This window comes from Eupeodes corollae, chromosome 3 (genome assembly GCF_945859685.1).
Source record: "Eupeodes corollae chromosome 3, idEupCoro1.1, whole genome shotgun sequence".
In the NCBI taxonomy this organism is placed as follows: domain Eukaryota; kingdom Metazoa; phylum Arthropoda; class Insecta; order Diptera; family Syrphidae; genus Eupeodes; species Eupeodes corollae.
Window position 1 is genome coordinate 82,567,438 of NC_079149.1, and position 12,623 is coordinate 82,580,060.

The 12,623-nt window shown below is 36.0% G+C and overlaps 1 protein-coding gene across 1 annotated transcript; it reads right to left on the reverse strand.

Annotated features, from left to right (window-relative positions):
* Positions 1-5,384: 5,384 nt before the first annotated feature.
* Positions 5,385-12,158, reverse strand: LOC129949594 (UDP-N-acetylglucosamine--dolichyl-phosphate N-acetylglucosaminephosphotransferase). The gene is made up of 5 exons (XM_056061150.1): positions 11,894-12,158; positions 11,720-11,834; positions 11,449-11,662; positions 11,146-11,380; positions 5,385-6,051 (listed from the first exon to the last, which is right to left on the reverse strand). Exons 1-5 carry the CDS (start codon positions 12,034-12,036, stop codon positions 5,562-5,564), a joined length of 1,197 nt encoding a protein of 398 aa, XP_055917125.1. The 5' UTR covers positions 12,037-12,158; the 3' UTR covers positions 5,385-5,561.
* Between the last annotated feature and the right edge of the window lie 465 nt (positions 12,159-12,623).

Sequence of the window (12,623 nt, forward strand, 5' to 3'; positions counted from 1 at the left end):
GTTTCAATCTTTTATTTAAAATAAATTTCACTACTGGTCAAATGGTTAATGGTGTAGTAATTTAGTTTAGAAAAGTCAAAAACTACTAGTTGAGAATTTTTTGTATAGTTACTGCAGGTTGAATAGCATTCTAGGTTTGAATAGCAGTGAAGGGGTTACATTGTACCACAAATACTTACTTTCCTCAAAGGACTTTATTTTAAGGACATCGTTTTGAATGGTTAAGTTTTCGCAAAGCATCATTTATTGTGGGAAAAAGAAAGAATGTAATTAAAAAACAAATGTCCAATAGCTCGTAAGGAATTAATTTCTGTTTGCAAGTAATTTCAAAGATGTTTGTATGCTAAAACAAAGAATTAACTCAATCTTTTGGTCGAAAAGTGTTTCCAATACACCAAAAGTGTTACTTTTTGACAGGAATTTTAAATAATTTGTACGAATTTTGTATCATCCTAAGCGTTCGGATACACAAATCGGAGAACCCTCCGGAACAATTTTTACAATATACTATGAAAATATAAACTCGTAAGTAAAATTCTAAAGATAAGATTTTGTCTCAATGAAAAAACGTACAACATACATTTTATATTTGTCGATTTTTTTTGTTATAATGCACCTACATTGTTAGAAAAATGTGTCGATTCTTTTTACTCATTCTATTGTTTGCTTTCTTTAGCGTTTTTTTATGTTGGGATAATCTCAGAAACAGCAGATCCGATGTCGAAAATTTGTATTCTGTTTCATTCTGTTATGGTGAAAAATAAAAAAGGTTTGATTTGTTGCATTGAAACATTTTTTTTTTCGAAATTTTATACTTTTATCACAGTGAAAGAACGAATTTTGCATTCCGTATTTCGAACAGTTTTTTGAACATGTATTTATTAATAAAACATCTTCAAACATAAACATAGAAGCGGTACAGAGGTTTCAAACAGATCTATTAGGAAATAGAAAGACAAATATTATTTAGGATTTTGGATGCAAAATATTTTTCAAAGGCATATTTAATAGCTGTAGTCATTCCAAAAATTTAATAGAGGCTTCAGCCTTCTTTTAAGTATAATGTATGGCATGTGAAGAATTTAAAGTTGAAACTTATGAGGATTTTTTGAAAAAAAGTAGGTTACTGACCATTTTTAAACGGAATATTATTGTGAAGGATTATACATCCGGAAAATTTTCACGAATTTTAATGGAAAAAGAACCACTTCGTGAATTATATGTAACCTCAAAAAGAATAATATTAGGTTTTATTCAAATTATAAAAGGTTATAATTCAAAAACCTAACTTGATAGATTGATTTTGATCGTCTCGAACTTAAGCCATCAGGATCTTTAACTGGTCACTATGGGCAGGTTCAGGCGACATAAGGGACTTGAAAGTAAGGTATCTGATTCGCCAGCTGCCAACAAATTGTCTTCTAATTAAGGCAACTTTAATGGAAAGGTAGTCAAGAAAAATAAGTGATATTTCTCTACAATAAAAAACTACAAGTCGTAATGGGTTTGTAGCTTGCCTGAGGAGTGTTTTGTAGATTATAATGTTTTTGATAGTACAATGAACTGAAGGTTAGTGAAGTAAAGTTCCAAGTTTGAAGATTATGACTGTTAAAAACTAACTAGTTGCCTTGGTCAAAATGTACGTTCAGGGAATGCAGTTGACTCCTCGATAGTAACGTGGATTCCAGCGCAGATATGATTACAAACTTAATTCTTTTAGGAATGAGAAATTTTATCCCGAATAGGGTAAAATCTATCACACCTATAGAAAACTCATGGTTTGATTCGAGCTGTAAAGAGGTTATAAGGATCAAAGATGTAAGTTTCCGTATTTTTAAACCCAACCCTACTGAAGAAAACCGGAATAAGTTCAAACAAACTATAAAGACTTGTAACGGACATATTCGACGCATTAAATTTTTGCATGACCAGAAATTACGGCAAAAAATACTACAAAGTCCCAAAGCTAGTAAAAATTTCTGGTCACTTGTAAAAAATGTGCGCAACACTACGTTATCATCAGTTCCTAATACTCGTTTCCAATGACACTCCTTTTGTAAGCTCGATTGATAAAGCCAATTTGCTTGCAGCTGTTAATTCGATGCTGCCAATGAGTGACATGACTCCTATACTTGAAAGCGTAAACTATTCCATGGGACGAACCTTCTTTCGCACTCGTACAGTTGCTAGAGTACTAAAAGATATTGAAATTCACAAATCCGCTGGTCCGGATAGTATCCCCTCTATTGTTTTGAAGAGGTGTTCTTCAACGCTGGCAAAACCACAGCGTAAGCTTTTCCATCTGTCCTATTATACTGATCTCTCCGAGTGGATGGAAAACTACATTTGTCCGACCTGTCCCTAAAAAAGGCGAATCCTCATCCCCCTCTAAATATCCTCCAATTGCACTTACGTCCCTTCTTTCCAAGGACATACTCGTAGTACACTGGTGATCTCATGGTTTATCTCACCGAACAGTGGAACAAATCTTTACATCGTTTTGGAGAAAGTAAGATTATTGCACTTGATATTTCAAAGGCATTTGGTAGAGTTTTGCAACAAGCTCTCTTATCGAAAATGTGTGCTTTTGGTATTGATGAATCTCTTCTTTGTTGGGTTAGAAATTATCTTTCGGACCGTTCAATTCAAGTAGTATTGGAGGTTCAAATCTTATATCCGCAATATAAACGCTGGTGTGCCCCATGGCTTCGTTTCGTCTCCATCTCTCTTCCTTATATTCATAAATGATCTTTTGTCTCAAACTTCTAACCCACTACATTGTTTCGCTGATGACAGTACCCTCTGCTTTTCATATTTGTTTTTAGATTCTCATCCTCGTTCTTCGGATGTGGACTACCAACGGCAGCGTATGATAAGCTCATTAAATTCTGATCTTGACAGAATTGTTCAATGGGGATTCAGAAACCGTGTAGAATTTAATGCTTCGAAAACTCAATGCTGTCTACTGTCGCAAAAGCGTAACCCTACATAAATGCCACTATCCATGGGTGGTACTTGCATCGAGGAGATTGAACAACTAACAGTCCTAGGTATGTGCATCACAAGCCACTTGTTGTGGAGTGGTCAAATATTTGACATCGCCAAAAATGTTGCTAAGTGTTTAGATTTTTTACGACGTTGCAAGAAGTTTTTTACCCCTTCTGAACTGGCTATAATTTACATATCTTTTATTCGTCCAAAACTTGAGTATGTAACGAGTTTTCTTGCGATGAGGTCCTTGCTGGCACATAAAATATCCCTCGCTAGCTCAGGAGTGGATTCCATGACCTCCTCGTTAGCAAAAAAAATATGCCAGTCTTTGCATCTAGCTGGTACTGATGCGCGAGATGCCATCTACCCACCCTACCTGGTTGCTTTCTCGCTAAACAACCCCTTTTATTCACCTCCTCTTTTCCTCCTTCCTACCCTTTCATCTTCACTTCCTCATCTCCCCCTTTTTTAAAGAAAATTAAAATTTCATATTTTTATATAAGGTGCATATAATTTAATAATTCCATTAGGTGCATTTATTTTAATTATAATTCAGGTTATAATCATTATATTAAAACCAATATAAACTAAATATATGCTTTCAATTATGTAAAACAAGAGTAAATTTTGAAATGAAAAAGGGGGCAACGCTTGAGTGATATATATATATGTCAATTGGGACATGAACTACAAGAAAAACTTACCCCAAAATTCTCGATGTAGTGGCCACTTCCTCGATGAATCCTGGCGGTTCTGATGTGCAATATGCACTTACCTTTTTTTTTGTTTTAAAAATCACACAAAAATTACCACCACTTTTTTTTTGAAAAATTACTATAGCAAAATTATTACTAAAAAATTAATTATAAGTATATGTATATATATATCTGAGTACGCATATGAATACACGCAGAGATACTGATATATATATATATGTATATATGCACTTTTAATTAATAAAAATTGATTTTTTTGTATATGATTAATTAGGAAATTAAAATTTTTTTTTTTTTTACTAAATTAACTAATTTATAAAAATCACTTTATGCACTTTTGCAATTAAAACAAATTTTAAAAATTGACGTTGTCTTATGCCTTGTTGAACTTTGACTTTTCTTTTCTGCTATCACTTCCTGTACCGTCATAAGGATAGGTATTCCTTTGTTCCCTTTGGTCCCTTTGTTCAGGCCGCCAAAATTTATTTTGACGACCTTAGGCGGTTTAATGGTTTTATTCCTTTTAAGGAATGTGGTGAAATATATATGTATAATGTATATATATATGAATATATATATTTATTCTCACTCGTATAATGGGACGTTCGTCCTAATTTCTTTCAAACAAAGTTTTAAATTTCCTATCTGACTTCAAAATAACCGATTGGCAAAGTCTTTTTATGGGTGAGTATAGAAATATTTATTTAAATAAATATCGTAATAGGGTTTCCGCTGCTCGACTTGACTCTGGGGTGTCTTGGTTAAAAAAGAAACCTCCTACCAACGCTTTTTCTTTATGGACCTCATCTTAACACCCACACACCTACCCCTACTTTTCCAGCCTTTGTTTCTTCCTACCTACAACCATTATCCATAATGCACTTGTGGGTGAAAAGCTCCAGGTTTTATTACTCATACAATGTTGTTCCTTAACTTGCATTCAAACCCTGTAATGCAACATGAATATGTTGCCATATGATGCGGCAACAAAGTTGCGATTTTCCATCACCGATACATCCTATAAATGGAGTGGTGAATGTCACTCAATTATAGTGCTGTCGAGTGACATTTAAAAAAAGGGAAGACATTACACACTACACACACATAAGACTAAAGATCTCCTTTTAGAAGGAGCAGTGCACCTATCCTAGCTTTAGAGCGAGAGGGTAGTTAAATTTTGTTTACAACTTGGAATTGAAAACAGTCATACAAAAAAGAACATAAATTGGAAGCGTTCGTCGTCGTCGGTCGGTGTCAAGTGGGTTTTAGGTTTTCTATTCGAATTCAAAAAAAATATTCATTCAATTAGAATAAATTTAATACCAAAAGCCCATTCGGTTACAAGTATAACTCTCATATTTGGGCCGGTGCTCCAATAACGTACTTGAGTCTTCTGGATAGAATTGAAAAAAGAGAAAAATCAAAAAACCTTACAAAAATTATAATTTGATGACCAACTACATTACCTTGTTAACCAATTCTATAACAACTAATAGAAATTATAGAAAAAATAGTCACAAGTCTTAAAAAATTGATTAATTTTGTTTTGCTAAAAACAATTCCCATATTGAAAAAAACTGGTTATCCAAAATATAAAATGATTTCACCCTTTTTCATATATTAATATCAAAAAATAATATTTTCTGTACAAGCCAATAAAAAGAGAAACGAAAATGCTTTATTTTTAAAATCAGTTTACATTTTTATTTCACTTTGGTCTAGCTTAGTATAATTTAAAAAGAGAAACGAACAGTTCTTATTTAAATTTTTAATTAACTTACATTATTTCTTCACTTTGGAATAGTTCATTATTTACAGATAATAATAGTTATGCATGCAAGTTTAAACAAAAAATCATTTATCATAAAAATATCTTGCAAGAGGATAACGAATAACAAATGCAATTAAAGTACTCAATACTTGAATGCCCAGAAGCATATTAGTTACAATTGATTCATGTACTGGACCAAAAACAACTAAAACAAAATTTATAAGTGTAAAATTATTCGTAATAATAGTTCCATCAGGTTTCTCGGTCCACGAAATTAGTCTCAACTTTCGAAAAATTGTAATAAATAATTTTCCAAATCGTCCTATATCTTTTTTATTGAATGTTGTTGTACTTATATGCAAAAGGTCAGTCTTGGCGTCGTAGTGAGGCAGTCGGTGGCGTGGGCAAGGCACAAAATGAAAAAGCTGTGGTACCGAATACAAAAAGTTTATTATTTGCGGCAAAAAGAACAGTAGTAAGGTTTTACTAAAGTGACCCAATATGCCAACAACTGCAAATGTCATTCCGGCGAAATAACAAAACGTATCACCAACAAATATCTTCGCTGGATATCTGGAAATAAAAAAGAAAGATATTTTACTAAAACAAACATTATTAGCAATATTCTGTTAAGAGCTGGCGTAAAAATATGCTCTTTAAGCTCTTGAGTATAATATTATTCGTATACTTTTGTTAATTAATTAATTCCCTAACAGCACATGTCGTTGTGCTTTCAGAAGGAAGTTTGCGTTTGAAAGAAGTAGAATGCTCATTAAAACGGTAGTTAAGAAGAATTAAAATCTACCACAAACAATATGCATATTTATTTATTTGTATTTACCTGTCTATAAGTTCGCGTTAAAAATAAGAATGAATAATAACTTTTGAAAAGCGACTTTTCGACGCACGACACTTCTCCAGTATCCAGGATATCCGAACATTCCAAAAGGCCAACATTGACTCGGACCACTACCTCGCTGTAGCCAAGGTACGGCTACGGATATCCCGATCCAAGCCAAAACAAGGAAGTACTGTGAGAAGATTCGACGTTAGACGGTTACAATTGCAAGAGACTGCCATGTCCTTTTCCGATCGAGTCTCTAATAACCTCTTAAGGAGTCCTATGCTTCCTGCATTAAGCATTGAAAACCAGTGGCAACATTGCCTTGCAGCCATCAGAGATGCCGCCTCTGAAGTGCTCAAACCGCCACCACACCACAGCGAAACCCCTGGTTTGACGACGAATGCCGGCAAGCGCACGCAGCAAAACAAGAGGCATACAAAACGGCGCTGCACAAAAGGACTAGAGCTGCTCGCGAGCTCTACGAGCAGAAGAGGAGAGAGGTATTCTTAGACGGAAAAAAACAGAGCATGAGAAGCGCACGATCGAGGAGATAAAAGGATGTCACAACAGGAATGAGGTTCGTAAATTTTACCAAAAGGCAAAAAAAAACCTCCCAAGGGTACCAGCCACGAACCGAAGCCTGTAAAGACGATCAGGAAAACATCGTAGTAGAACCGCAGTCGATGCTGAGAATATGGAAAGATCACTTCTTCAAATTATATAACGGCGATGACGAACCGAATTCCGCTTTAAGGGAGATAGAACCACTCAACCTCGGCGACGCAGATCAACAATTCCGCCTACCCGACCTTGACGAAGTGAAGATAGCTATATCTAAACTTAAGTCAAACAAAGCTGCTGGAGCTGACCGCATCGCTGCCGAACTATTCAAAGCAGCAGGCAATGACTTGGTACGGAGCATGCACCAACTCATCTGCAAAATATGGGCGGAAGAAAGCATGCCCGATGAGTGGAATCTCAGCATAGCGTGCCCGATACATAAGAGAGTAGACCCTATAAACTGCGCCAACTACAGAGGCATCAGTCTCCTTAACATTGCGTATAAGATCCTCTCTGCCGTATTATGTGAATGTCTGAAGCCATTCGTCAACAACCTGATTGGTCCTTATCAGTGTGGCTTCAGACCAGGAAAGTCCACTATCGACCAAATATTCACACTACGGCAGATCTTGGAAAAAACCCAGGAGCTTCAAATCGATACCCACCATCTCTTTATCGATTTTAAAGCCGCGTATAACAGCATCTATAGGGAAGCGCTTTACCGAGCAATGTCTAGTTTTGGCATCCCTGTCAAACTTATCCGTTTGTGCAGAATGACGATGGAGAATGCACGCTGCTCTATCAAGTTAGGAAAAGATCCTACCGATGCATCGGATGTCAAAAAAGGTTTAAGACAAGGCGATGCACTGTCATGCGACTTCTTCAACATCATTCTGTTGACTGTCAACACTAGAGGCACAATCTTCCAATGGTCCATCCAATTACTCGGATATGCAGATGATATTGACATAATTGGAAGATCAAAGCGTGATGTCAGTGGAGCGTTTTTGAACATTGCGACGGAAGCGAAGAAGATAGGTTTAGTGGTCAATGAGCGCAAGACCAATTATATGCTGTCATCAAAAAAGGACACTGAACGACGACGTCTTGGACAAAACGTCACCATGGACAGCTATAACTTTGAGGTAGTTAAGGACTTTGTCTACCTAGGCACCGTTATTAATGCAGACAACGACACCAGCGCTGAAATCAAACGAAGAATGACTCTTGCAAATCGCTGCTTCTTTGGACTTAGAAGGCAATTGAGAAGTAAAGTCCTCTCTCGAGCATGTAAAATCACCATCTTTAAGAAACTCATCATCCCGGTTCTCATTTATGGCGCTGAGGCCTGGACCCTGTCAAAGAAAGATGAGAGCCGCTTAGGATGCTTCGAGAGAAAAATTCTTCGGGTGATTTTTGGTCCCGTACGCATAGATGGAGAATGGAGGAGAAGATATAACGACAAACTGTACGGGCTGTACAGCGACACTGACCTAGTTAGCAGAATTAAAGTCCAACGGCTAAGATGGTTTGGTCATGTAGAGCGGATGGACATCAACGCTCCAGCCCGGAAGGCCTTCGAATACAATCCCGAGGGACGACGCACGCAGTAAAGGAAGACCGCGACTCAGGTGGCGCACCCAGGTGGGAGAGGACCTCAACCCACTTGGCGTTCGAAACTGGAGACAGCTAGCTAGGGACCGAGCTGGCTGGAGACGCATGTTGGTTGAGACCCAGGTCCGCCCGGACTGTAGAGCCACCTTAAGTAAGTAAGTAAGTAAGTAAGAAGACGTTAAAGATAAACAGCATTTATCTCAATTAATTAATATTAACCTATTAAGGCAAAACATAATAATCAGCTAAATATATCATATAAAAAAAATTAAGAATAATTTAAAACAAACATTTCTTAATTAAGTGATTTTAGTAGTTACCTGAAAAATAACAACAAAAAATATATAGTAAAGAATAAAAACATAGTTATCTTCCGAATAAGCATAGTTTTCTATGTAACACTACAAATTATGAGACACTCTTTAGCTTAGCTTACAGCTAGAGCTAGTAGAAATGAGTTTTTTTTTCTTTTTTTTTTAAATTAATTTACTATAGATAATAAGGTTTCAATTTGTACGTGATCGTAACTAAACAGCCATGACCTTACACTTTGTAGGAAAATGGACAATACTCTAAGACTTCTTATTGAGAAAGACAATTTATTAAAAACTGAAGGTGCTACTATTGTGAAAAATCTGCGAAAGTGAACTTTATTATAAGAAGGGATAGATACTAAATTCATAGAATTCACTCTTAAATTGTATCGAGGATTATTTCTTATTGATTGATATTCACTTCTTAAAAAAGACATCCTCAAGGAAGAACTTTTAACTCCTGAAATAAATTTAAACTATTATGAAAGCGATTTTTTTATACAAGAAGTGGATTGAGTGAATGACAGCGCATCACCTTGTCTAAAACCTCTTTTGACATCGAAATGTTCTCTTAAGTTGTTTCCAACCTTTATGGAGCAGTGTGAATTCTTCATGGTCAATCCTACACAAACGTCACCATTGACAGACGTAACTTTGAGGTAGTCAAGGACTTCGTCTACCTAGGCTCCGCTGTTAACGCAGAAAGCAACACCAGCGTTGAGACCAAACGAAGAATAACTCTTGCTAACCACTGTTTCATTGAACTAAGAAAGCAATTGAGTGGTAAAGTCCTCTCTCGAGGGACCAAAGTGTTGCTATATAAGACCCTTATCATCCCCGTCCTGCTATATGGTGTAGGAGCATGGACTTGGGTCGGTTCTTCGTATGATCTACGGTTCCGTATGCATCGAAGGGGAGTGGAGGAGAAGATGGAACGACGAGCTGTACGGGCTGTACAGCGACGTGGACTTAGCCAGAAGGGTAAAAGTCCAACGACTAAGATGGCTGGGTCACGAAGAGCGCATGGAAACCAATCCTCCGGCTCGGAAAGTCTTTGAATCCACACCCACAGGACAGCGCAGCAGAGGAAGACCGCGGATCAGGTGGCGCGCACAAGTGGAAGGTGACCTCATCTAACTTGGAGCGCGAAACTGGAGATATCTAGCTAGGGACCGAGGTAGATGGAGAAGTTTGTCGGGTGAGGCCGTAGTTCACACAGGACTGTAGCGCCACCTTAAGTAAGTAAGTGTACAACTATCAAGGTTAGGTTAGGTTAGGTTAACGTGGCTGCGGATTAAAAATCCACTCACTTAGGCCAAGAGAAAGGCCCGTTGTGATACCACATGAATCTAGAGAATTACTTCTAACTAGTCGAACCATTTTGAGCTTTTTATAAAGCGAAGAAGATATTTGATATCCTTTTTAGCTAGTTCACTAGGATTATCAAAAGAGTAGTCCCCCAGATGATGTTTGCGTCTATAAACTATCAAGATAATTACCTAATTTTTTTATGAATTTATCATAAGCAATAATAAGGATCACTTTCATTATAGACACTGTCCCAGAATTCAAATCGTAAAAACAAATTGAGTCTAGTAAAATCAATTTTCTTAACTTCACCATATAATATAGTTACATCTTTGTTAACCACGAAGTCTACATAATGAAGGCTAGTCATGCAATGATCGGTGATACCTAAATCGCCAATGAGCTAACTGGTTTAACAACACGAGATAAAATTCCTGCAGAAAATATGATCAATACTTGTTTTAGAGTTTTTAACAATTCTAGTAGGCACATTTCTATAAGAATCTCAACCATACGAAGCCAACAACATTAAATAGTTATCGACGTATTGGGTTTTAGAGAGAAGATCAATATTTATGTCACCCAGAAAAATCAAATTTTTAGTTTTTTCATTCATCAACAGAGTATTAAGTTCCTCAAGAAAGACATCCCTACCACCATCATGAAGCCTATAGACACAAATCAAGCAGTGTTTTTCATTATTCAAATCAAGAGTAACTTCAATCAAATCCGCAGTGACTAAATTATTACTGACAACATCACAATTAATTTATAATTACGAAAACACCACCAGCACTATAAGTATTATTACTAGTGGCAAAAAAAGTATACCCAGGAATTATGAAATTACCTTTCTCATTATCAAAGATTTCAGTAATAAAAATAAAATTAGGCTTATTTAAACATGATTCAATACCATCTCGAAGTATAATAAAGACATTTTGTATTATAACATTGAAATACAAATTAATTACGAATCTCGACACTAAAGTAGGTAGCTTACTCTTATACAAATATCAAACTTACTTGTTATATTTCCATAAAGCTAGCGTCGTAGCTAAAAACGGTGAAATTAAATACAGTGAGAACTTATGCGCCTTTACTTGATTTCCCAGTAAAAGTTCAGTAAAGTTGAAAAGAATAATCGAAGCTGAAATTATTATAGCCTGGCCAACTTCCAATCCATTTATACCGGCCAGAATATTGATTGCATTGGTACAGAACACTGCAAGCATACCCATATACACATAATAAAGTACACCTAGAAAGACACATTAAGTATGTTACAATGTACCTTCGAAATAATATTGATTGATTGGTAAAGTTTACCTATGTCAACAGACAGTCCCAAAACTGATCTGGCAAATCTTGGCACAATTATAGTTGTTGAATTGTAATTCACATAGTATACCATCAAAAGAGGAAGTGTTGCTATAGTGGGCAGTAGCACCTTATGTCTCCATCGGAGATCAAGCACATCATCAGCGAATCCCAACAAAATCATGCAACAAATGGACAACAATGACACTATCAATTCTACAAACTGGAACATTTTTAATTTAATTAGTGAATGAAGGGCAAAATGAAAAGTCTTGCTTACTTCCTCCTGTGAAAAATCATCCTTTTTGTTCAAGAAAAAACTAAATGGCACTGGAATGAAGAAGAACATTGCAACTAAAAATACGCAGGCTGTAACAACACCCAGGGACTCCGGCCTAAAATGAATCTTTTAATTTGCATTTGATTGTTATCTTTTTGGAAGTACTCCACATACACTTTAGTTTTATCTTTTTTGCATAAATCATGTCCAAAGAGGTTGGCTTTTATGAGTTTTTCTCGAAAAGATGGTATTATCTGAACGGACGTTAGATATGCTCCAACTGATATAATAAAGTTGGTGGCCAGAGAAAGGTCCATTTTAAAAAATACCGGCCTTCAGTTCAATAAATTTTATGTAACAACACAAAGTTAAAAATTCAAAATATTAAAAGAAATGTTATGATTGAGAAATGTCAACATTCAACAACGTGTACATCTGTGAAAAAAAGCTTGTTTGGAAACTTCAAATAAAAAAGATTGTTTGGTAACTTTAGAAATTGTCTGTATACATTCAGGCTACTAAACGAGCTCATTAGCAAGAACCACATAATGCAGGTTACAAAGTTAGTTCAATCTGTTCTGAACCTCTTTTTTATGAACACAGGATGTCAGGGGTTTCGCCACATAAGCCCACCGGTATCCGTTATATAAGTTTCAAAATTTCATGTAGGACATAACTTATAATTAAGGGAAGTTGTGTACTTTTTACCATATTCATCTCTTTGAGTTCGAAAATGAGTGAAATTCACCTAAAAAATTCTCCATTTATCCCAATGGAGAGCCCACGCCAACTAGCTGCGCAGTTCAAGGCTTCAGGCTTAGTGGATCTACATCATCTCTCTAGCGTAAGCTTGGCCTGTTCCGTTGTCATTTAACATAAGATGTACTTCAAAGGACTTTCCGGG

Bases quoted from the DNA above. Each gene is read 5' to 3' on its own strand.
- LOC129949594 (XM_056061150.1), bottom strand. From the start codon at position 12,036: ATGGACCTTTCTCTGGCCACCAACTTTATTATATCAGTTGGAGCATAT. The intron at 11,663-11,719 runs GTAAGCAAGACT...AAAATGTTCCAG, and splicing joins ATGATTTTTCACAGGAGGAA to TTTGTAGAATTGATAGTGTC. The intron at 6,052-11,145 runs GTAAGTTTGATA...TTTTATTTCCAG, and splicing joins GCTTTATGGAAATATAACAA to ATATCCAGCGAAGATATTTG.